The sequence below is a fragment of the Microtus pennsylvanicus genome, chromosome 4, assembly GCF_037038515.1.
Source record: "Microtus pennsylvanicus isolate mMicPen1 chromosome 4, mMicPen1.hap1, whole genome shotgun sequence".
NCBI classification, from domain to species: domain Eukaryota; kingdom Metazoa; phylum Chordata; class Mammalia; order Rodentia; family Cricetidae; genus Microtus; species Microtus pennsylvanicus.
The window spans coordinates 71,193,280-71,219,764 of record NC_134582.1 but is presented as its reverse complement, the minus strand read 5'-3'; the positions used below and the strand labels follow the sequence as shown (position 1 = coordinate 71,219,764).

At 39.5% G+C, this 26,485-nt stretch overlaps 1 protein-coding gene and 1 pseudogene across 4 annotated transcripts; both read left to right on the top strand.

Moving 5' to 3' along the window:
- Nucleotides 1-9,967: 9,967 nt before the first annotated feature.
- On the top strand, nt 9,968-25,968 carry LOC142847973 (zinc finger protein 431-like). Of its 4 annotated transcripts, XM_075969343.1 has the most exons (5): nt 10,006-10,187; nt 19,333-19,459; nt 19,665-19,725; nt 22,137-23,542; nt 25,255-25,968. In XM_075969343.1, the coding sequence occupies exons 1-5, from the start codon at nt 10,089-10,091 to the stop codon at nt 25,590-25,592; spliced, it is 2,031 nt and encodes a 676-aa protein (XP_075825458.1). In that variant the 5' UTR covers nt 10,006-10,088; the 3' UTR covers nt 25,593-25,968. The 4 variants fall into 4 exon arrangements, with proteins under 4 accessions (XP_075825454.1, XP_075825458.1, XP_075825456.1 ...); XM_075969341.1 differs by lacking the exons at nt 22,137-23,542; nt 25,255-25,968 and adding an exon at nt 20,289-20,395; XM_075969339.1 differs by lacking the exon at nt 19,333-19,459 and having other exon boundaries at nt 9,968-10,187; nt 22,137-25,968.
- LOC142847974 (mitochondrial intermembrane space import and assembly protein 40 pseudogene) lies at nt 20,697-21,614 on the top strand (annotated as a pseudogene).
- Nucleotides 25,969-26,485: the final 517 nt, after the last annotated feature.

Here is a 26,485-nt window from a genome sequence, read left to right as displayed (position 1 = left end):
GGTTAGAAGACCACAGGGTAATGCAAGGACATTATAAACAAAGTTCACAGCAGCCTTGGGACTGATAACCACAGCCCCATGTGTAGAAAGAGGTGAGTTCTCGGATCTGAAGCCATTCTTTCCCAAAGACCCTGGCCCCAGACCTTTACCAGCTCTGCTAAGAAATTTCCTTGTTTTAGAGAAGGAGCTTTATTTCTTTCTCAAAACATCAGGACCTTAAGAAACTTTCCAAAGCCTATGCAGGTTGCCAAACTCAAAGGGGCTTAGTTTCAGGTGTCTTCTAGAAGTTCAGCACTTCAAATTTGACATTCAGTTGTAAGATTCATTTGGAGTTAATTTTGTGGAGGTTGTAAATGGCATCTCATATACTTGGTAACACTCCACTACTAAGCTACAATGTAGGAGAGTATAATTGATGATACAAAAGATTTACTAATGATTAGGAGACAGTAACACAAATAGAATTTAGCAAAGGGAGGGCTGCCTCTAAAATAATCCAAAGATAAGTATTATGTTAATCAGGGCTGTCAGAGACTATGATGCTAGAATGCAAATATTCTCACTATTTATGTATACTGTTATTGGTCACATGCCTGTAATAAAAACAGGTAATGGGATGCTCATCCATGGAGATGATAGAGAGACCCTCTGTGTAACGATCTCTCTATAGTAAGCTAGGGCATCATAATTTTAAGAGGGATAATTTAGTTGTGTTGTACTGGAGGCTGTACACATCAGTTAAAAGATGTTTTTATTAGTTATTTGCTGTTTCTTTGTATTGTCAACATACACCTATTAAAAATCAAAAGTATTGTTATAGAAATGATGCCACGTATTATATGAAGACTGTCTTGGTGTTTTCTCTAAGGCTTAAAATGTATGTCAAGAGCAAATTCCACAGGAACAGGCACAAGGGAGTGACTACCCCAAATTCAAGCCAGGGACCTCTGGGAGAGCAGGCCCAACCCAGGGACGTCTGTGAGAAAACGCTTGAGCCAATGATCTCTGCTGGAGTAGGCTGAACCAATGACCTTCATCAAAGCAGGTTTGAGCCAGTGACATCTGCCGGAACAAGCCCTAGGCAATGACCCCAGTAGGAGTAGCCCCAAACAAGCAACCTCCAGGAGAGCATGCCCAAATGATCCTGGGATTTCAGAGTGAATCCTGGGAGCACTGAGTGACTTATGGGAACAGCTAGTGACTTCCAGAGTGACTGGAACTGTGGGCCCTGACTGCACCATGAGGAATAACCCATCTGAGCCTTGGATCTACTGGCACCTGAAAGATTGATCACCAGAGACACATCCCCAACTACACCAATCAGAGGGAAAATGGGTAAGCAAGGTAAGAACACACTCACCACCACAAAGACCAATACGACACCAACAAAAACTAGTGGCTCTACAATAACAAGACTTGAACACCCAATTATAGATGAAGCAGAAGACAATGAGCTAAAAAATAACTTTGGGAAAATGTTTAAAGCCCTTAAAGAGGAAATAAAAAATTCCCTCAAAGAAATGGAGGAAAATACAAACAAAAAATTGGAAGACATCAACAAACCCCTTAAGGAAAACCAAGAAAAAGCAATCAAACAGATGAAAGAAATGATTTAAAACTGAAATAGAGACAATACAGAAAACAGAAACCAAGGGAATTATAAAAATGGAAATTATGAGAAAATGATCGGGAACCACAAGTGCAAGCATAAACAGCAGAATATAAGAGAAGAGAGAATCTCAAGAACTGAAGATACAGTAGAAAAAAGAGGCTCATCGGTCAAAGAAAACATTAAATCTAGCAAAAGCATAACATAAAATATCCAGGAAATATGGGACCAAACCTAAAAATAATAGGGATAGAAGAAAGAGAAGTCCAACTCAAAAGCACAGAAAATATATTCAACAAAATCATAGAAGAAAACTTTTTCTACCTAAAGAAAGTTATGCATATGAAGATATAAGAAGTTTACAGAACACCAACTAGACTGGATCAAAAAAATGTCCCTTTACCACATAATAATCAAAACACTAAACATAAAGAATAAAGAGAGAAAAGAGCTGCAAAGAAAAAGGGCAAGTAACATATAAAGGCAGACCTATCAGAATTACACCCGTCTTCTCAATGGAAACAATGAAAACCAGAAGGTCCTGGTCAAACTTAATGCAGACATTAAGAGACCAAGTATTTCAGCCCAGACTACTATACCCAGCAAAACTTTCAATCACCATAGATGGAAAAAACAAGATATTCCACGACAGAAGCATATTTAACCAATACCTTGCCACAAACCTAGCCCTGTACAAAGTACTAGAAGGAAAACTCCAATCCAAGGAATTTAAACTACATCCACAAAAACATAGATAATAAATGATCTCACTGCAGCAAATCCCAAAGAAGGAAAAAACACACACAATAACATCACCAACAATGAAAACTTAAATAACTGGAAACACTGCTCATTAAAATCCTTTAGTATAAATGGACTCAATTCACCTATAAAAAGACACAGGTTAACAGATTGGATATGAAAACAGAATCCATCCTTCTGCTGCATACAAGAAATACACCTCAGCCTCAAAGACAGACATCGCTTCAGAGGTTGGGAAAAAATTCCCAGTCAAATGGACCTAAGAAACAAGCTGATGTAGCTATCCTAATATCTAACAAAATAGACTTCAAACTAAAATCAATCAAAGGAGGCAAAGAAGAACATTTCATATTAGTCACAGGAAAAATCCATCAGGAGAAAATCTTAATACTGAAATCTCTACCCTAAATACAAGGGCACCCTCATATGTAAAAGGAACACTACTAAAACTTCAATCACACATTAAACCCCACACACTAATAGTGGGAGACTTCAACACCCCACTCTCACCATTGGGCAGGTCTGTCATACAGAAAATTAACAGAGAAATAAGGGAACTAACAGATGTTATGACTCAAATGGACATAAAAGACATCTATAGAACATTCCATCCAAACATAAAGGAATATACCTTCTTCTCAGCAACTCATGGAACCTTCTCAAAAAGTGATTACATACTAGATAACAAAGCAAACCTTCACAAATACAAAAAAAATGGAATAGCCCCATGTATCTTATCAGATCACCATGGCTTAAAATTAGAATCCAACAGCAACACTATTTTCATAAAGCCCACAAACACATGGAAATTAAATAATGCTCATCATCAATGGGCCAAGAAAGAAATAAAGGAAGAAATTAAAGAGTTCCTAAAATTCAGTGAAAATGGCTACACGATATACCCAAACTTATGGGACACAATGAAAGCAGTATTAAGAGTAAAGATTATAGCACCAATTGCTTACATAAAGAAGCTTTAAAAATCTCACACTAGTGAGTTAGCAGAACATCTGAAAACTCTAGAAAAAAAGAAGCAAACTCACCCAGAATGACTAGATGGCAGGAAATAATCAATTTGAGAACTGAAATCAACAAAATAGGAACAAAGAAAACAATACTAAGAATGAGACAGAGAGTTGATTCTTCGAAAAAAAATCAACAAATTAGAGAAACCTTTATCCAAACTAACCAAAAGGCGTAGACACAATATCTAAATTAACAAAATCAGAAATGAAAAGGGGGAAATAACAACAGACATGGAGGAAATCCAGAGAGTCATTAGGTCATATTTTGAAAACCTGTACTCCACAAAATTGGAAAACTTAAAGGAATTGGACAATTTTCTGGATAAATACCACATACCAAAATTAAAATCAAGATCAGATAAGCAAATTAAATAGAATTATAACTGCTAAAGAAGCAGAAACAGTCATCAAAAGTCTCCCAACTGAAAAAAGTCCAGGATCACGTGGTTTCAGCACAGAACGCTACAAAATTTTCAAAGAACCAATACCAATGCTCCTCAAATCGTTCCACACAATAGAAACAGAAGAAACATTGCCAAACTCTTTTTATGAGGCTACAATTACCCTGATACCCAAACCAGAGACATTACTAAGAAAGAGAATTACAAACCAATCTCACTTATGAACATTGATGCAAAAATACTCAATAAAATACTGTCAAATCAAATCTAAGAAGACATCAGAAAAATCATCCACCATGACCAAGTTGGCTTCATGCTAGAGATGCAGGGATGGTTCAACATACAAAAATCTGTCAATGTCCATTTCTTTTGCATTTTCTAGTTTTGTGGCATACAGGCTTTTGTAGTAAGATCTAATGAGTCTCTGAATTTCCTCTGTGTCTGTGGTTATGTCCCCCTTTTCATTTCTGATCTTATTTATTTGCGTGTTCTCTCTCTGTCGTTTAATTAGTTTGGATAGGGGTTTGTCGATCTTGTTGATTTTCTCCAAGAACCAACTTTTTGTTTCATTGATTCTTTGGACTGTTTTCTGCGTTTCTATTTTGTTGATTTCTGCCCTCAGTTTGATTATTTCCAGTCTTCTACTCCTCCTGGGCGTGTCTGCTTCTTTTTTTCTAAAGCTTTCAGGTGTGCTGTTAAGTCTCCGATATATGCTTTCTCTGTTTTCTTTAAGTGGGCACTTAGTGCTATGAACTTTCCTCTTAGCACTGCTTTCATAGTGTCCCATAGGTTTGAATATGTTGTCCCTTTATTTTCATTAAATTCAAGGAAGACTTTAATTTCTTTCTTGATTTCTTCCTTGACCCAGGTGTGGTTCAGTAGTTGACTGTTCAGTTTCCATGAGTTTGTCGGCTTTCTGGAGGTAGGATTGTTGTTGAATTCTAACTTTAATCCGTGGTGATCTGATAGGACACAGGTGGACACTGATATTTTTTTGTATCTGTGGAGGTTTCCTTTGTTTCCGAGTATGTGGTCAATTTTCGAGAAGGTTCCATGGGCTGCAGAGAAGAAGGTATATTCTTTCCTATTTGGGTGGAATGTTCTATAGATGTCTGTTAAGTCCATTTGCTTCATTACCTCCAGTAGTTCTCTTACTTCTCTATTAGGTTTCTGTCTGATTGACCTGTCCATTGCTGAGAGAGGTGTATTGAAGTCTCCTACTACTAGTGTGTGTGGTTTGATGTCTGCCTTGAGTTTTAGTAATATTTCTTTTACATACGTGGGTGCTTTTATATTAGGGGCGTAAATATTCAAGATTGAGACGTCATCCTGACAAATTGTTCCTGTTATGAGTATGAAGTGTCCCTCTCGATCTCTTCTGATTGATTTTAGTTTGAAGTCAGTTTTGTTAGAAATTAATATGGCCACACCTGCTTTTTTCTTAGGACCATTTGCTTGAAAGACCTTTTCCCAACCCTTTACTCTGAGTAGATGCCTGTCTTTGTGGTTGAGATGAGTTTCTTGCAAACAGCAGAATGTTGCATCCTGTTTTCGTATCCAATCTCTTAGCCTGTGCCGTTTTATAGGTGAATTGAGACCATTAATATTAAGTGATATTAATGACCAGTGGTTGTTTATGCCGGATATTCTTATTGTTTTTGGAAGTAGAATTTGTGTGTCTCCCTTCTTTGAGTTGTGCTAGCGAAGGGTTGCTAGATGCCCGAGTTATTGTAGGCAGTGTTGGCAATGTTGGATTCCTTGGGTTGCGGTTTTCTTTCTATTACTTTCTGTAGGGCTGGGTTCGTGGCTAATTAGTGATCCTAGAGAAGCTAAATAAGGAGAACCCAAAGAAAAACATATAGGCATCCTCCTGAATATTAACCTTCAGCAGGTGATGAAAGGAGACAGAGACAGAGACCCACATTGGAGCACCGGACTGAAATCTCAAGGTCCAAATCAGGAGCAGAAGGAGAGAGAGCATGAGCAAGGAACTCAGGACCGCAAAGGGTGCACCCACACACTGAGACAATGGGGATGTTCTACTGGGAACTCACCAAGGCCAGCTGGACTGGGTCTGGAAAAGCATGGGATAAAACCAGACTCTCTGAACATAGCGAACAATGAGGACTACTGAGAACTCAAGAACAATGGCAATGGGTTTCTGATCCTACTGCATGCACTGGCTTTGTGGGAGCCTAGGCAGTTTGGATGCTCAACTTACTAGACCTGGATGGAGGTGGGGGTTCCTTGGACTTCCCACAGGACAGGGAACCCTGATTGCTTTTCGGGCTGGGGGGGACTTAATTGGGGGAGGGGAGGGAAATGGGAGGCGGTGGCGGGGAAGAGACAGAAATCTTTAATAAATAAATAAATTTTAAAAAAAATCCAAAAAAGAAAAAAAATATGTCAATGTACTCCACCATATAAAAAACTGAAAAAAAAAGCACATGATCATCTCATTAGATGCTTAAAAAGGCTTTAATGAAATGCATTTCTTCATGATAAAGGTATTTGAGATATCAGAGGATACAAGGAACATACCTACATATAATAAAGGCAATATATAGCAAGCCAACAGAGCCATCATCAAACTAAATGGAGAGAAACTCAAAGCCATCCCACTGAAATCAGAAACAAGACAAAGTTGCTCACTCTCTACATATCTATTCAATATAGTTCTTGATGTTCTAGCTAGAGCAAAAGACATCAAAGGAGATCAAGGGGATATAAATTATAAAAAGAGGCCAAAGTCTCACTATTTGCTAATGATATAATAGTTTTCATGAGTAGCCCTGAAAATTCTACCAAGGAACTTCTACAACTCATAAACAGGATTAACTAAAAAAAAAATCAATAGTTCTCCTGTACTCAGATGATAAAAGGGCTGAGAAAGAAATCAGAGAAACATCTCCCTTCACAATAGCCACAAATAACATAAAATATCTTGGGTAACACTAACCAAACAAGTGGAGGACCTGTATGACAAGAGCTTCAAATCTTTGAAGAAAGAAATTGAAGAAGGCACCAGAAAAAGGAATGATCTCCCATGCTCTCTTGGGTAGGTAGAATTAACATGGTAAAAATGACAATCTTAACAAAAGCAATCTACAGATTCAATGCAATGCTCATCAAAATCCCAGCAAAATTCTTCACAGTCCTCAATAGAACAATACCTAACTTCATATGGAAAAACAAAAAACTCAGGACAGTTAAAAAAAATCCTATAAAATAAAGGAACTTCTGAAGGCATCACAATCCCTGACTTCAAACTCTACTATAGAGCTACAGTACTGAAAACAGCCTGGTACTGGCATAAAAACAGACAAGAGGACCAATGGAACCAAATTGAAGACCCAGATATCAATCCGTCCCCCTACAAACACCTGAATTTTAACAAGGAAGCAAAAAATATAAAATGGAAAAAAGAAAGCATATTCAACAAATGGTTCTGGCATAACTGGCTATCAACACATAGAAAAATGAAAACAGATCTATATCTATCACCATGCACAAAACTCAAGTCCAAATAGATCAAAGACCTCAACATAAAACCAGCCACACTGAATCTCATAGAAAAGAACGTGGTAAGTGCACTTGAATGCATTGGCACAGGAGACCACTTCCTAAATATAACTCCATTAGCACAGACACTGAGAGAAACAATTAATAAATGAGATCTCCTGAAACTCAGAAGCTTCTGTAAAGCAAAGGACACGGTCAACAAGACAAAAATGGCAGTCTACAGAATGGGAAAGATCTTTACCAACCCCATATCAGACAGAGTGCTGATCTCCAAAATATACAAAGAACTCAAGAAATTGGTCACCAAAAGAACAAATAATCCTATAAAAAAGATGGAGTACAGACCTAAACAGAGAACTCTCATCAGAGGAATCTAAAATGGCTGAAAGACACTTAATGCTCAACATCCTGAGTCATCAGATAAATGCAAATCCAAACAACTCTGAGATTCCATCTTACACCTGTAAGAATGGCCAAGATCAAAAACACTGATGACAACTTATGCTGGAGAGGATGTGGGGAAAAGGGAACACTTCTGCATTGCTGGTGGGAAGGCAAGCTGGAACAACCCCTTTGGATGTCAGTGTGGCGATTTCTCAGCAATTCTAAATTAGATAGTGTGAGAAAAGCCACAGCTACAGAAGAAACTGCTCTAAATAGAAATAACCAACCACACCTGAGAAAAATGAAAAAAAATTCTTAATAACTGGGAATTACATAGAATAAAACAAATAAGAGATTAGAGTAGTGATGCATTTAATGAAAATCAAATTTAAAAAATGAAACTAATAATTGACATTTTAAAAAGATAAATATAATTGAAAACACATAGATATCCTGGCTTTGAAAAAGAGCAGGTCATTCCCTGGTAGAGGACTGGCATTAATAAAATACTGTTTGACCTTGTCCAATATGTGCAATGTTAGCTGTTGAGATCTGTAACCTGACACACACAGTTACATCAATGATCTGTGTCTTAACTCTCTGAGCTGACTTAACTGTGCTGAACAGGGCTGAAAATATCTGCAAAGGAGAGTCCCCTATTTGGAAATTCAGTATTCATTGGCTCAATCTAACTGCCCCCCAAATTGTGCACCCACCAATCTGGCCTGCCTTCATTCACATGACATGAACTAATACATGATGAGAAATTACAATATCACTATCTCTGCCACAATCAGATCCTATTTAATAATGGTACCTACAGCAGCTGACTTTTTAACCTATTTATCCCTCCAGTGCACACAAGAAATTATTTCTCCTATTCTGGTCTGAAGACAGAAGCCATGTTTTACACGTAAATTCCATACCTGTTACTACAATGGATAGTTGACTACATGACTCAAAGGGTGAATTTTAAAACTTAGTGATGGTACAGCCTTTAATTTAAGAATTTAGTTGGTTTAATCAAGAGGATGGCAAGGTCATTGCCCTGGGAAGCAACACACTGGGGTCAAGGCCACCTGAGCCAACGCAAGAGAGCTTGTCTCAGAAACATTTTCTTAATGGCTGGAGGTACAGCTATTCTAGAATTAATATCTCCTCCCAGGAAGAAATCATTCCATATACATAAGTAATTAATAAACAACAATCTCTTTGATACAGTGTGCATCCATCTCTGGCTAATGCTAAAAGAGGAGCCCCCAGAACAGATGCCATTACAGTAACAAGAAAAAGATTTGTGTGTGGAGCATTTCCTTATATCTTCTGCCTTGGTCTCAGGCTTGGAGGGAGGGCGGCACACTAGGGGGCCATAGTGGGGCAAGTTGATTCCGGGGGCAGGAGCTGGGCATTCTACAGGTTTGGGTATGGTGGGGGTGTGGAGAGCGCCAAGGGACTGTGTCCCAGTTCGTGGTGTGTAGTCACTACGCTTAGTCTCATCCATGCCTGTTCTCAGCCCTGTGGTGCGCACCGATATCCTTGCCGGTTTAGTGGTTCTATGACCCAGAGTCCAGGGAGATCCACCGTGTGGTGCCTGGCGTGTAGGACCATGCAGCCGCCCTGTGGCTTGGAGCAGAGGCCCCGCGATGTCCCTGCCACTGTGAACCCTTTGGCCTGAGCCAACCTGCTCAGCCCAGACAGGCTCAGTATCTGGGAAGCTCCACTCCACTGGAGGCCACGGGTCAAGCAGCAAGAGGACGCAGGAAAGGCCTCCCCACCCTCCGGCGTGACACCGGGCTCAGCGTAGGGATTTGCCTCAAAATCAACAGCAACTCTCTCTCTCTCTCTCTCTCTCTCTCTCTCTCTCTCTCTCTCTCTCTCTCTCTCTCTCTCTCTCTCTCTCTCTCTCTCTCTTTTCTTGACATGATTTATTTTAATAACAAATTCAGCTGAGTATGTATCACAGACTACATGAAACTATACACAGTGACATTCTTACGGCGTAGTAACCAACTCTGGTGTGTATTTGAATTTTAAAATCGATTTTTTTTTTTTAAAAAATAATCCTTTCAAGTGCAATTCAAACGTTTAAGCAAATCACAGAATGAAAGATTTCTAACAATTTAGTAACAAATCACCGGGCAATCTTTAGATTAGAAGCCAGAGCTGGGAATCACTGAGCCGGGTTCCTTCAGCTCACATGATCCTGTCACTCAGGCTCCACTAGCCAATCATAGCCTCGTGACCTGCCAATCAGATGGGAGGGTTCTTCCCGGGAGCAAGGCTTCTTCTGGCTCAACTCTTTCACTGAGGAAGTCGGAAGCTGTCGATTGTGCTACACCTTGGGCTCCGTTGTGGAGAGAGCGGGGTCAGCTCCCCAGTTTCACCATGGTGAGCGAGGGGCTGCTCTCCGCAGATGGGGAGGAGTTGCTGGCCCTGTTGAGCGTGGGTTTGCTGCCCCCGTACGGGAAGGTGTGTCTGGTCTCGGTGAGTGAGGGGCCGCTGTCCCCAGACTGGGTGGAGCGGCCGGCTGAGCCTGGGAAGCCGGTGTGGTGGGTCCTCTCCTGGCTGGGTGGGAGCTAGTGGCCAGACACAGTGTTCAGCATGTTTCTGCCTGGTCTTATGTGGTCCTGGGTAGTGCTTGCAACTCCCTGGGCCGTGGGGACTGCCTCTTAATAATTTCGCTCCCTGGGCTCCGTCAGCGCAGAGCTTTGGGAGCGGAACTGTGCTTAGAAATATTCTTGTTGACATCACTGTGGAATGCTGGTGCCTGTAGTGCGTATATTGTCCCATGTGGAGAGACATCCCCAGATTTGCCAAACTCGAAGAGCCCTGGTTTCTCTAGTATCCTCCAGAAGTTCTGCACTTCTAACATTTAACATTTAGGTTTAGGACCCGTCTGGAGTTAATTTTGTGGAGCTTGTAAAAGGTATCTCCTGTGTAGAGTAGTGTTCACTGTTAAATGGTGATGTAGAAGAGTAGAATCGATGGTTATAGAATTGATGGTATAAGGATTTACCAATGTTTAGGAGACATAAAGTCATACAAAGCAGAATTTAGGTAAGGGAGGGCTGCACCCCAAATATCCCAAAGATAAATAGTATGCTAACCATACCTATTAGAGATTAGTGTGATAAGATGTAAATGTTTGTTCACCATTAGGCTACATTCCCATAACGAATCAGACAGCCCTGATTTGCAGCCAGCCAAAAGGCCCACCTTCCCATCAAAGGCCTCTAGCATGCTGCTCAAGGGGCCATTGCAGGGTCACCACCAACATTAAGTCCTGGCGTGCCATTAAGGTATGTTAATTCTACAACAGCTGCATTTCAAGCCTTTTTGAAAAGTAGTCTTGAGCCAAGGTCTCCTATGTTGATTGTGGTGGTCTTGAACCCTGTCTGTAGCCCCTGCTCTCCTCCTGACTGAACACCCTAAATTCTTGGATTACAGCTCTGTAGCACCACAGAGTTCTGAAATTACCAGTTTGAGTCACATAGTGGACTGTCCATTGCAGAACAGGGAAAGGATTTGTGGGTGGAGCATGGCTTCTCCCTTCAGACCAGAAGAGGAGGAACCGTGCCCTGTGTACACTGCAGAGGGGAACAGAATGTACAATAGCTAGATCGCAGACTGGAATTTAAGCCGGTGAGCTGCAGGGCTATCCACTACAAAGAAGGACCTGATGGGGTAGGGTGAGTGACTTTCTGTGTGATTTCCCAGCATGTATCAATTTCTTGCATGTTGAATGAAGACAGAATTGGTGGGTGTACAGTTTAGGGAAAATAGCTTGAACTACTAAGTATCCAGTTTCCAATTAACGGACTCTCCTATGCAGATATGTGCAATTCTGGTTGAAACAGTTAAGTCAACTCAGAAGTTTGAGACACGGGCTATTGTCTGTAACTCCATGTGTCAGCTTACAGCACTCAGTGGCTAACATTTTACATGCAACAAAGTCACAGGCTATTGTCTGTAACTCCATGTGTCAGCTTACAGCACTCAGTGGCTAACATTTTACATGCAACAAACTCGCACAGCCTCTTACTAGTGGCATTCTCGCTACCAGGGAAGTGCCTACGCTGTTTCAAAGCCAATATAGCTAAGTGTTCTTCCAATTATTTTTATCATTTTAAAAAGTCAATTATTGGTATCATTTTAAAATTTCATTTTCTTTAAATGCATTACTTCTCTTATCTCTATTTGTTTCTATTTTTCAATATTTCCAGTTTAAAATTTTCATTCCATTTTTCCTATCTATCTATCTATCTATCTATCTATCTATCTATCTATCTATCTATCTATCATCAGTTTAGATCAGTGGTTCTCAACCTGGGGGTGCATGGCTCCTTTTTGGGGCTCAGATGACCCTGTCACACCTAAGACCATCAAAAAACACAGATATTTATGTTACAATTCATAATAGCAAAATTATACTTATGTAGTAGGAGTAAAAGTAATTGTATAGTTGGGGGTCACCACATCACAAGGAACTGTATTAAAGAGTCACAGCATTAGGAAGGTTGAGGACCACTGGTTTAGATCAGTGTGTCCCGTAGCTCAGGCTTGCCTCATGCTATATTATTGAGAATTGCTTTGAATACCTAGTCCTGCCTCTGCTGCTCAGTGGTGGGAAGACAGTCCTGAAACTCCTTCCAGGCTGGGTCTTGGCTGGTCTGTGGGAAGGAAAAATAGATGAGTATCCCTCAGCTTCTCTAGATTTTATTGTGAATTTACAAATGAAGTGGGACCTGTGTAAGAACTGAATTCACTGGCCAACTGTAAAGCAGGTGCAGTCACAACACAGAAAGGGATGGGCCAGAAGTAGGGTGAAAACTTTCCTGCTGTGACAGTAGTTGACATTAGCAATGAGCAGTGAGGCAATAAATTGTAGATGCTCAATAAATATTCTGACTGGCCGTTTCTTAGGTCCACAGACAAGCCAATCAAGAATCTGGATAAAAAACTGAACTTACCATGAAACCAATTACTATAACTACACCAGTTCAACCTAAATAGAAAAAGTCAATAAAATGGTGTGGCCCTGCCATGACTGTGTTTTCCGGGCTTAAGATGTATACCCTGAGAGAAATGGCGAGTGTAATACTTGGTGTGCTCTAATACAATCCCTAGTCTCTGTAGCATGTGGACATGAATCCTGTTCCAACTTTTCCAAATAGTGTTCAGAATTATAATTACATTATTTCCACCATCTCTTTCCTGCCTCAACGCCCTCCCATTGACCCTTCATTGTGTTCTAATCCATGGCCTCTTTTTGTTTAGCAACAGTTACTGTTTGAATGTGACCTGTGTTTGGCTGCAGAACTTCCCAGTTATGAAGCAAAGGGTTGGCTATATTGGGCATTGAGTGTGTAATGGAATGTGCACACACATAGGACCCTATGCCTTGGGAGAGGAACCGGAAGTACCCTGGGAGAATGGAGGATTTTATTAAACTACAAATTTCCCAGATTAGGGCCCTGTCTGACCTTAGCATAGAAGGGTATAGCTGGGAGGGCCTGTGAGGTCTGAGTTATTTGATCTCTGCTCACTTAGTAGGGTAACTGCTAATATCCTGAATCCAGACTGGTGGCCCAAGCTAATTGGATACTCTGGGAAGACTTAGCAATCAGGGGCATCAGTGAGAGGTAGCTTACAGGTTTATTCCAGGATTCTCCTCTTGTTCTGCTGTAGGGAGCTGTATGGAAGACCTCAAGCTATGCCATGGTGAATGGGGGGCCACTGTCCCCAGACCAGGAATAACAGGTTGGCCGAGTGGTCAGAGCTGCTTCGACTGTGATGGACCATGAGCCAGACTGAGGTTCTTTTGATCTGTGTGGTGACCTGAGCAGTGGTCCTTGGCCTGTGAGCTTTGTTGAGTGTGGATTCCTTGGGGATGGGGAGGCTCTGACACCCTAACATCGGAGACTGTGATGCCTGGTAATATCATTGTCCAGTGTGCACATATAGGCCTTGCTCCTGTTGTGCAGTGGAAGACAGTTTGGAAAACTGAAGGCCTAATTTCTATAAGTTCTGAATGTTACATTCCACTTTCAGGTTTATTTTACAAATGTTACAGATGGTTTAGAAACTGGTAGAAAGGAGGTGATGGGCACTATTCTTCAGCAGTACATGATTAGAATGTTTTCAACTTTCTGCTATTGCTAGCCACCATGGTGTGATTCAGTAAAGTTCAGTTCTAGGGCACAAAAGGAGTTTCTGAGTTGTAATGGTATCTTAGGTTTGTATGGTATTGGACAGCTGAATAGCACAGATAGCACATCTTTTACCATACTCCATGTAACAGGAAGCAGACATTAGTTTATTCTTCTACATTGTTTTTTGATTGGGCATCATTGAGGCTGGGTTTGCCTGAACCACAATGGGGCATGAGAGACTTTAGAGCCTTATTAGGCTCTAGAGGAAATCACCTCCATTTGCAGGTAGCTCTAGAGCATGGAGCATCTCTGGAAGAAATATCAGTAGCTGGATGGTCATTCAGAAAGTTGACAGTTTAAGGGTCACTTTGAGATAATTTTGTGGGGCTTGTAAAATCTATGTTCATTTAATTTCTATGCATATAGAATCGTAGTCAGCTGCGTAATGTTGGTCAAAATCAGTTTTCCTGGCTGAATTTCTTTTGTTCTTTTGATGGAAAGTTGACCTTATTTTTCTGCTTTTGTTCTTGCCTTTTTTCTCTCCATCATCTTTATTCATTCACAAATGAATAAATGCACATTGTTTGTTGTTGTATCTTTTGTGATAAATATAGAAGTCACATTATGTCAACATGTGTACTGTTTCTTGTAATCCCATTGAGCATTCTTAGTGTTTCCATTGTGCATGTAGCTTTGCAATCAGCTTTCCTGTTACAAATTGTTGGGCATTGTCTTTGGATTGTATTTGGTTCATGTTACAAATTAACGATAAACAACATCTTAATATTGATGAATCATGTTCCCAAGGATCATTCATTTAGGTTTTATTTTAGTTGTAAATCTGTGAAAGACTTTTAGATAATTGGATAAAATGTAGTATGGGGCGTGGTAGGTCACTCAACACAAATTCTTGGGGATGACCTGTGTTCAGATCCCAGCACCCAAATCAGGAGGCTCATAACCTGCTATTCTAGGTTAGAGGATCTGATAGCCTCTTTTCTGGAGTGTCACCTGTACATAAATGGAAGATGTTCTCTTGAACATACAAACATACACATAAAAATTGGGGATAAATTTGCTTTTAAAAGTACTTGTGACTTATAGTGCAATTATAGCAAAACAAGTTGCTTTTGGTGTATAATATAAATCAGTACATTGTTTCTTTAAAAATCTGTCATCTTGTGTTTGTTTTGGAAAAGTTTTCCTTTCCTCACTCTGATGCAGACTTACATCTAATCATCCATCATAGGAAAGTGATCCTACCTCTTGTGAGCAAGAAGATAGATATGCATAGTTAGTATAACAAAAGTTATATTTTATTATGCTGTTGTTCATTATACAAGGTTCCCACTCTGAATTCCCAACTATGGTCCTAAGCCTATCTTACCAAGGCTGCTCACCTGTGCAAAGTATCTTAGCTGAAGTCTCTAACAGAAGTCTCTTATTAAAGGGTCAGGATCCTGGGGGAGATGCTCTAACCACAGAACTGATCAAAGTGATCTTTCCACATGTACAGAGCAGAGCTTATATATTTCTGCTTATATACTGACCAGTAGTTCTGGGACTGTGTCTGGTTTTCTGGAGTGGGTGATATCACTGGGTTCTGGTAATGTCTTGGTTATAATGGGGTTCATGACTGTTATTACATGTCTAAAAGTCATCTAATGAGATGATCATGTGGTTTTTTTTTCTTTCAGTTTGTTTATATGATGGATTACATTGACAGATTTGTGTATGATGTGGGATTTCCCTCTGTATGCTGTGAATATGTTTTACTACCATTGGTTAATTTTAGCTGCTTAGGCCTATTGCAGGACCCTAAGAGGAATGCATGGATCTCCCTGGAAAGAGGAAATAGATGACATGTCCTGGGTAAATGGGGGGTGGGGATGAGTATTTGGAATGGGATGGGGAACGGGAAAATCAGGGGTCAGGATGGTTGAGTTGGGGGCAGGACGGAGTGGGAGGGTAATGAAAGAGATAGCGTGAAAGAGTGGGACATTATAGGGCTAGGGTGAAAGCTGGTGCCAGGGAAGTCTCCCAGGAACCCACAAGGATGACCCCAGCGAAGACTCCTAGCAATAGTGGAAAGGGTGTGTAAACTGCCTTCCCCTGCAATAAGATTGGCAACTACCCTATTGTCTTTTGTGGGAACCCTAGCAATGGGACCAGAACCTATCCCTGAGGTATGAGCTGGCTCTTTGGAACCTATTCCTTATGGTGGGATGCCTTGTTCAGCCTTGATGCAGCAGTGAAGAGCTTGGTTCCTGCCTCAACTTGGTCTGCCATGCTTTGTTGATTCCCGAGGGAGACCTTACCCCATCTTAATGGAGATGGAGGTGGAGTGGATGGGTAGGGAGTAGAAAGGAGATGGTGGTGGGAACAGGAGGAGAGGAGGGAGGGGAAACTGTTGGTATGTAAAATAAAATAAAAAAATGTCTGTGGGTTATAGATAAAAACAGCAGTAGGTAGTCTCAGATGGCAGTCAAGTGCTGAACAGATCGGAATTTTTAGGAAGCTTGTCACCAGTAAAGAGAAGGCCCTTGCTCTTCATTAGAAGCTTTGCAAAGTACCCAAAGGGTAATAATCCATCTTTCTGTGCCATTGGTTAACGGAAGGTTTAGGCAAAGTGACTTCTAGTTCCAGGAAGCAACTTCATACAATGCCTGCTCTAACTCTGGACCAATCATGGTAGGGTTCATCACAACTTAGCAGCGAAATTTGGGCAAGTCATCAATGTTGTACTGGTTCTGGAAACAAGAAAGATGCAAAAGTTAAGGGCATTCATTCTTAGTCTGTGATTTCTGTTTAGCACTGTTGTAGGCATTTGTGTTTGGTGGAGTCTCAGCTCCAGTGAAGAGATAGATTTCATTGAATGATGCTGTGAGGGTGAAGCCTGGGCTGTATTTTGAGAACATACGATGTTGAGATACTTAAGCTATGAGACATCTTCCATGGAGAGCTGCATATATGGAGTGAATGTAACCAAAGAGTGAGATGTATGGGAAGTTGTGGTGATACAGCCATCTAAGCCCTTTGAAACTGAAACCCCATGTGTCTGACACAAAGCTACTGGATTTGAATGTTGCCCTTCTGGGTTTCAATCTTGCCTTGGTCCAATCTTCCCTCACTATGTTTCAATTCCTCACCTTTGTAATGGGAATTGGTATTCTGTGCCATTGTATTATGGAAAGATTTAGTTTGTTTTATGATTTTACAAGATAACACAGTCAAGAGATTGTCTTGAGTATCAAAAGAGACTTTGGACATTTGAACATTGTAGGGGCTGTTGCAGACTATGAGGATCATTGACATGACTAAATACATTTTCTTCATGGATGACTCTGAGCCTATGGTGACCTAGGTCAGAATCTTGTTTACTGAATTAAGAAAAGCTCCCAGATAGGATGATGCAATTGAGCATGTGTCTCTCTTTGGTGGTTTTCTTTGGGGTGCTTGTGGAATCTTTAGTAGGAGGAACCTTCCTGGATGAAATTCCTCATTGGGGATGGGATTGGAATGTCTATAGTCTCAACTCATTTCTTGTTCTTTGTTTCTAAACGGTGTTGTGGTTGAAACCAATCAGCCAGCTTCCTTCTTGTGTTGTCATGACTTCACCACCATTAATGATGGTATCCCTAAATCACATAAGATAAATTTGAACTAATTATTATTCAGTGCTAAGCCATTTTGCTAGCCTGAGGTTTTTTTTTAAGTTTTGTTGTTTTCATTTTTTATTTCTGAAAACAATGTTTGTCTGAGTAGCCCTGTCTGTCCTGAAAGTTGCTCTGTAGATCAGGATAACCTATAACTCAGAGATTCCCTTGACTCTTGCTCCCAAGTTCTGGGATTAAAGGTGGGCCAATATTCCTTGGTTTTTTATGTATATTCTTGGGTGATAGGCATAGAGTGTAGGTTTTTGTACATGTCAAGCATATGCTCTTTTGCTGAGCTTTACCCCAACTTAGATTTTGAAATTTGGCAGATTATCAATCTCTTTCTTAGGATGGCAGTATTCATGATCCAGGAAGTATTCATAAATGCCTGGATTACAGGTATGTAGCATTCTTCCTTCTTGTTATGTTTTTCTTTCCCTTAATAAATATGATTCTTTTGCCTGTATACATGGGTATGCCCCACATGTGTGCCTGGTCTTTGCAGTAGTCAAAAGAGGCCCTGAGCTTGGAATGATGGATAGTTGAAAGTACTGGCAATTGAACACACTTAAATGCAAGACCAGGAAGGGCTCTTAACTTTTGAGCTATCTCTTCTGCCCTGTGTTGATTATTTGTGATCAACATTTACGTTGCAAACATTTTCATCTGTCTATTTGTAACTGTTTAAACGCACAGTTCCTTTTATTAAGATTTATTAAAGTTATAGTTTAAACTAGAGCACTTTAGGTTTCTGGAAAATGAATACAGATCTGGAGTGAATGCATAACTTTGTAGAAACTTCAATAAAACAAACTCTGAGTTCTTTCAATCTTTTTTGTATGATTGATTTAACAGATACTTAATAGTTACTTCTTGCTGTCCTGAATTTGTTTGCATAGACTAGGCTATCATTCACTTCAGAGGCAGGTATATCTGCCTCTGCCTTCTTGTAAACCACTTTGGATGGGTTACTTAGTCTAAGGGGTTGTAACCCACCCTGCAGTCAGTTATTCCAGGGTCCCGGAGAGGCACTATCTGTAAGATAATGGGCTAAGAGAGAAGAAGAAGGCCAAGCGGGGGTTCCTGTCAAATCCTTCATTTATTAGAGACAGGGTCACAGCTTATATAGGATAAGGAATTGGGGGGAGGAGGGAGGAGTCTGGGCTCTTGCCACATGGTTCACGTTGGTCACGTGGTTCATGTTGGTTACATAGGCCAGGAGGTTACATTTGGTCAGGTCACGTAGGTCAGGAGTTCACTACTACGAGTTGACACACCTAGTTCTCTAGATAGTTTGGAATGTGGGGCAGGTTCCCCTAACAGATAGCTCTCCATTAACAGCCAATTTGGGTGTGGGGTAGGCTCTGTCAATAGAACGATTCCTAACACAATTAGGGGTGTGGGGTTCTCTGCAGACTCCCCAGGGTGATGGTTCCTGCAATAATCCTAGGAGGAAACAGCTCCTGACACCTTCTGATTTCTGGGATTAAAGTCATGAGCCAAAACACCCAGCCTGCTCATATTTTTTATAGTTAGTAATTGTTCATACAATTTCTCTGATATGTACTCCATACTGTTGATCTGCTTGCTTGTCTCTCTATGTTAGTATATATTTTTCTTGCAAGGTGATGTCCCATTCAGAAATAACAGAGGTAAACCTATTTGGTTTCATTCTAAAGTGAATTGATGATTATATTACATGTCTATGTCCTAGAAAAAGTGTGGGAAACACCAGAATTATATGACTATAGTGTCAAAGAAGTATACATTTACAATGTTGTCAGTATGTTTTTTGTTGTATGAATGTACGGCATATTTTAGGATACAGTGACCTATAATGATGTCCATGTCGACTTCACTCGGGAAGAGTGGGCTTTGCTTGATCATTCCCAGAAGAATCTCTACAAAGATGTGATGCTGGAGACTTATATGAACCTCACTGCTATAGGTAATACTGTAAATTTTCCTTCATGTATTGAAATAAAGAGACAACTGTTTCTTTGCTATTACTACTCTTCTGTATTTTTTTATTGAGAATGAGGAAGAATGAGGTTAATAAATCAGGCATGGTTCTAAGGATCACTGAAGATAGTAACTTAAATTTTACACAATTTCCAATAATATATCATACATTTTCTGACACTGTATTTTAGGCTACAACTGGCAAGATCATAATATTGAAGAACATTGTCACAGTTCTCAAAGACATAAAAGGTAATTTTAATGTGTAAGTAGATGCAAATGTGCCTCTGAAGATATTTTAAATGTATCTGGAAGTTTTCAAGAAAAGCCAGTGGTGTAAATGTTCACAACTTAAAATGCTTTGATGATTATTAAAGTATCCAAAACCATATACTTCAATGGCAGGTGATTGAATTATGTCTGCAAGTCATACTTTTAAGAAGGAAGACAAGGAATCAATGCCTTAACAGATATCACCATTTGAATCATTCTTTGCTCCATCAGATCCATGCTGTAAAATAGTCAATCCATTTAGTTTCAAACCACTCATATTACAAAAGATATACTCATTGAATAGTTGATAAGTATATGTTGAAAGCCTTCTAATAAGCAAGTAGACCATAGTAAAACTAGTGTTATTCATATAGCTGTTCTGACTTTGCTAAGTTTAATTAGATGGATAGGTAGTTAGAGTCAAAAGCTAGGGGGAGTTTTGGAGAAACCTTAATCCCTATGCCATATGTCTATGTGAAACAGAAAGTCAAATGTGTGAATGCAATGTGGAAACCTTTTATTTGTTATTCTTTCTTTAATAGGTATGTTATATGTCACTCTGGAATCAAGCCATATGAATATAGGGATATGAAAAGGAGCAATGTACCTCTCTCCATCTGAGAACAATTAGAAGATATGTAGTTGTCCCCATGTTGAATAAATTTGTTGAATGTGAATTGGGTTTACAAGCAGTTGGTTTTCCATCTACATTGGTAATACATCAACAAACTAATAATACAGGAAAGCCCTATAAGTACTAGAAATGTGTAAATACTTCTCTTTGTCCTGGTTCACTTTGCAAATGTAGTATGACTCACAATATAGGAAAATTTATAAATGGAATAAGTGGGGTAAAGGTTTGAATTCTTCCAGTTCTCATCAAATATGTGAAAAATCTCATAGAGAAAAAGATGCCATAAATGTGAGCCAGGTAATAAAGACTCTTAACATAACAGGTATCTTTAATGTGTAAAATAACTCTCAATGAAAGAGAACAGCAGAGTCGCGCCGGCTGCCTCGGAGAGCTGCGAGCGTCGGGAACAGCCATGTCCTACTGCCGGCAAGAAGGGAAGGATCGGATAATATTTGTGACCAAAGAAGACCATGAAACTCCTAGCAGTGCGGAGCTGGTGGCTGATGACCCCAATGATCCCTATGAGGAGCACGGACTGATACTGCCCAATGGAGATATTAACTGGAATTGCCCGTGCCTTGGGGGAATGGCCAGCGGCCCCTGTGGGGAACAGTTCAAGTCTGCCTTTTCCTGCTTCCACCACAGCAAAGAGGAAATCAAGGGATCAGACTGTATAGACCAGTTTCGGGCCATGCAGGAGTGCATGCAGAAATACCCGGACCTCTATCCCCAAGACGAGGAGGAGGAAGAGGAGGCAAAGCCAGTTGAGCAAGTGGAGGAAACAGCTGCTCCTAAGGCCTCTGCAGCCAAAGAGCAGGGGTCAAGCTCCTGAAGGCTGCAGGCCCTGGCTGCCACTCACCATGAGACTTTCTCTGTACAATGCCTTTTGGTCACCTCTGTGAAAGTTCCTTTCCTCTGTGCACTGTAATGTACAAAATAACTTATTTTAATGATCAGGAGTCTTGGCTACTTGCCATATACACTGAAGAAAAGAGGTGTGTACACCTATGTCCTGTGTAAACCTGTCCTTGAACATTAAGCCACTGCTGGATGTACTCTGTGATTGCCCCGGATTTTGTCACTTTGAAATACTGTGCTGTGGCTTCTCAACAACCAAAAGTTGTTACTCAGGAAAGTTCGTCGTGAGAAAGCTGACTTATTCTGACCCGTTATATTCCTTTTGGTATATTTTACACCTCTTTGGGAAATTAAGTAGATGCCAAAACTCCTTCAAGAGTAGGTCCATTCCTATTGGAAGAGGCTGGTGGTCAGATGCTTGAGTTAGAGTACATGGGACTGCTACCTTATTCCTAGCTCCCAAGTTTCTGTGCAGTCCAGACTCCAAGGTGTCTACAGTTGCAGGGTGGGATTGGACCCAGTGACTCCCAGTCCTTCCTGAGTGAAAGGAGAGGCTTTGCTTTTGCTTTATTGTTTTGCTGTTCCAAAAGCCCTGGTTTGGGGCCTATGTTCACTTGGTCAAGTCAGTTGTAATATTGATGTGGGGACCTAGCTGCTCCCAGAGCAGAAGCCAGCAGAAGAAACATCTGAATGAAGTACTCAATTAAAAAGAAAAAAATTTGTCTGAAAAAAAAAAAAAAAGAAAGAGAACAGCATTAGTGTAAACCAATCATAAAAACTTAAGTTCTAATTACTGTTTACAATTAGATCAAATAGTAAAATTGATTCATACAAATATAAAGATTCAGCAGTGTTATGAAGGTTGTAAAACTTTTACATGTGCCAATTTTCTTTGCAGGCACAAAAGAAGTCATTCTGGAGAGAAACCTGAATGTACTCAATGTGTTAAAACCTTTGCATATCACAGTAATCTTCAAAGGCATCAAAGAATTTATACTGGAGAGAACCACTATGAAGGTATTCAGTATGGTGAAGCCTTTGGATGTCAGAGTAGTCTCCTAATACATAAAGGAACATATACAGGAGAGCAACCCTATGCATGTAATCCATGTGGTAAAGCCTTTTCATGTACTCTCCAAATGCATCAAAGAATACATATTGGAGAGAAACCGTATGAATGTAATAAATGTCAGAAAGCCTTTGTATATCACAGTCATCTTCAAATGCATGAAAGAACACATACTGGCGAGAAACCCTACAAATGCAACCAATGTGCTAAAGCCTTTGTATATCCCAGTCATCTTCAAAGGCATGAAAAAACACATACTGGAGAGAAACCATATGTATGTAATCAGTGTGGTAAAGCCTTTGCATATCACATTTGTCTTACAATACATAAAAGAACACATACTGGAGAGAAACCCTACAAATGTAATCAATGTGGTAAAACCTTTGCAAATCAGAGTCATCTTCAAATACATGAAAGAACCCATACTGGAGAGAAACCCTATGAATGTAATCAATGTGATAAAGCCTTTGCCCAGCACAGTGCTCTTCAAATGCATGTAAGAACCCATACTGGAGAGAAACCGTATGAATGTAATCAATGTGGTAAATCCTTTGCTCATCACAGTACTCTTCAAATGCATAAAAGAACACATACTGGAGAGAAGCCATATGAATGTAATCAATGTGGTAAAGCCTTTGCTCATCATAGTGGTCTTAAAAGGCATAAAAGAACCCATACTGGAGAGAAACCTTATGAATGTAATCATTGTGGTAGAGCCTTTGCTCATCACAGTACTCTTCAAATGCATAAAAGAACACACACTGGAGAAAAACCCTATGAATGTAATCAATGTGGTAAAGCTTATATATCCCAACATGGCCTCCAAATGCATGAAAGAACACATACTGGAGAAAAACCATATGAATGTAATCAATGTGGTAAAGCTTTTGCACAACACAGTACTCTTCAAATGCATAAAAGAATACATACGGGAGAGAAACCCTATCAGTGTACTCAGTGTGGTAAAGCCTTTGCATATCACAGTCATCTTCAAATGCATGAAAGAATACATACTGGAGAGAAACCCTATGAATGCAATCAGTGTCATAAAGCCTTTGCACAACACAATACTCTTCAAATGCATAAAAGAACACATACTGGAGAGAAACCCTACGAATGCAATCAATGTGGGAAAGCCTTTGCATATCACAGCAATCTTAAAATACATAAAAAAACACATACTGGAGAGAAATCCTACAAATATCATCAATGTGATAAAACCTTTGAATGTACGAGTAATCTTTGAAATCATAAGAAAAAAATCATCTGAATGTAGTTAATGTGGCAGAGTTTTGTAAGTCATGGTTCTTGTTCTTTATACAATAATAAAACTTTTAGTATGTTGTTAGTCTGTTAAAGCCTTTGAATATAACATTAGACTTGAGGATATGAAAAAGAGTCATACCATAGGGAATCTGAATATAAATGATTTGGTAAGATCTTTAGCAACCACACTTAATTTCTATTACACAAGAGTATTTATTATGGAGAAATCAGTGTGACATGTGCCAACAATCTGTTCAAGCATTATAATGTGTACATCTGTAAACTCACATGAACAAAGGCCTATGAATTTAAATACTTCTCTTCAATTAAATGAGATAATGATCCAGGTATAAAACTTCATGGATGTGTATTAGTGCCTTTTCTGTTGCTGTGATAAAGCAACATGTTTAAATTTCAAGATTCGTGTTAGTTTTAATTATGCCATGTCAGTGTTTCTTTGTGTGGGTATGTTCATGTTCATTCTGGTTCCCAAGGTTTGACCCTTGGAACTGTTCAAGCATTATAATGTCCCTCTTTATTTTGTTTTCACCTACAAACTCACATGGACAATAGGCCTATAAATTTAAATGATAATGAAATTTTTTTTATATTTCATACTTCTCTTCAATTATATGAGATAATGAATCTAGGTCCATGTATAATGAATACATGGACATGTATTAGTGCCTTTCTGTTGCTGTGATAAAGCAACATGTTTAAGTGAACTTATGCCAGGGTTTAATTTGGCCCTTGGTTCTAGAGAAATACAGGACCAATGTGAAAGTGACCTGGAAACAAGTGTCAAACATGGCAGTTAAAATAAGAAGCAAAAAATTCACATCAACCTGCAGCATGAAGCAGAAAGGATAAACTGGAAATGGTGTGCATATGTAAAGGCCAACCCCAGTGACATATTTCTTCCAGCAGGGCAGCTTTTCCTAAATCTTCCCATATGATACCACAGATTGAGAATGGTTGATTTCACTGACTTCAAGCCAACATGTTGCTTTCTGTTACATGATCCAATTCATAATGGAGAAAAACTCTGTAAACCTTTAGATGCCTCAACACCCATATTACAGGAATTACAATAGAAAAACACAAGTGAAAATTAGTTTCAGGATTTGTTTTAATTTAATTATGCCATGTCACTGTGTCTTTATGTAGGTATGTGCTTGTGTGTTCTGGTTCCCAAGTAGGTTCTTGTAGCAGGAATTATTGAAAGTTGTCAAAACCTGACCTTGGTCCTGGGAATGAACTTGCATTAAGGGCTTGATGATGTCTCTAGCTCTGTAAATATTTTAAAGCTTTCTTTCTATCATCTTGATATCAGTAAATAGGGAGGAATTCATACAAGAGAGAAACCTTATTCATGTAAACAAATTTGTAAAGACTTTTGACATCACAGTTGTCTTAATTTCAAGGAAAAAAAACTTATTTCATCTCTTTTTCATTGTAGCCTTGAAGTAAATAATTAATCAAGTCCAGTAAAGACTTATGTGAGGATCACATTGTGGCTTCTATTTTGCAATATGGGAGGTAGATATAAAAGTGTACTATATGTGTAGCAAATCCATTTAATGAATTTTGTAGCACAAGTTCTAATAGGCTACTTTAGTAGTAAAGGCCCAGGATAAGATAGAAGGAAAAAATACTAGATTGAAACTCTTTGAACATAAAGAATATGGCAAAGCCTTTTTACATCACAGTCATCTTCAGATACATGAAAGAAGCCATACTGGAGAGAAGGCCTATGAATGTAATCAGTGTGGAAAAGCCTTTGCACATCACAGTACTCTCCAAATACATGAAAGAAGCCATACTGGAGAGAAGCCCTATGAATCTAATCAGTGTGGAAAAGCCTTTGCATGTCAGAGTAGAATCCGAAAACATGAAAGAAGCCATACTGGAGAGAAGCCCTATGAATGTAATCAGTGTGGAAAAGCCTTTGCACGCCATTGTCATCTCCAAGTACATAAAAGAACGCATACTGGAGAGAAATCTAATGAATGTAATTAGTGTGATAAAGCCTTTGCTTACAGCATAGTTATTTTGAAGGTGCCTCAATGCCTGTGTTATAGAAATGAATGCTTATAAGAGAGAAACTTTCATATGTGAAAAACTTTGTTTAAAGAGTTGTTTTAATTGTAATTATGTGATGGCATATGTTTGTGTGGATACATAAATTTTTCATGTTGGCTTCTGAGAATGTTCGACCCTAGGATCTTCTTGTAGCAAGAATTACAGGAAGTTGTCAAAAATTAGGCCTTGGTCGTAGGAATGAATATTTCTTAATTGCCCAGCCATGTTTCTAGTGCTATAAATATTTTAAAGTCTATTCGTATCATGTTGAAGTCAAGAAATACGGATAAACTCATATGAGAGAAAAACTCTATTCCTGAAAATGATTTTGTAAAGACATTAGACATCACAGTTGTCTTCAGCTTCAAGAAAAAAAACATATTTTTTTTTGTGTAATAGCTAGCCTTGGAGGAAGTAAATAATTTACCATGTTCACTGAAAACTGATGTTAGAGATCACTTCATTGTGGTTTCTACTTTGAAACATTTGAAATGAAACTAAGCCAGGTGGTGGTGGCGCACGCCTTTAATCCCAGCACTCGGGAGGCAAAGGCAGGCGGATCTCTGTGAGTTCGAGACCAGCCTGGTCTACAAGAGCTAGTTCCAGGACAGGCTCCAAAACCACAGAGAAACCCTGTCTTGGAAAAACCAAAAAAAAAAAAAAAATGAAACTAAAATGTGCTTCATGTGTGACAAATTCATTTCTTGCTCTAAGACTTTCTAGAAATTAGAAAAATCATAAATCTTTCTTTATCAAGAATTGCTGCTTGAGTTTGTCTTCAGAATATCTGAACTATGAGGGAAAGGGTGAAGGAACACACACACAAGGGA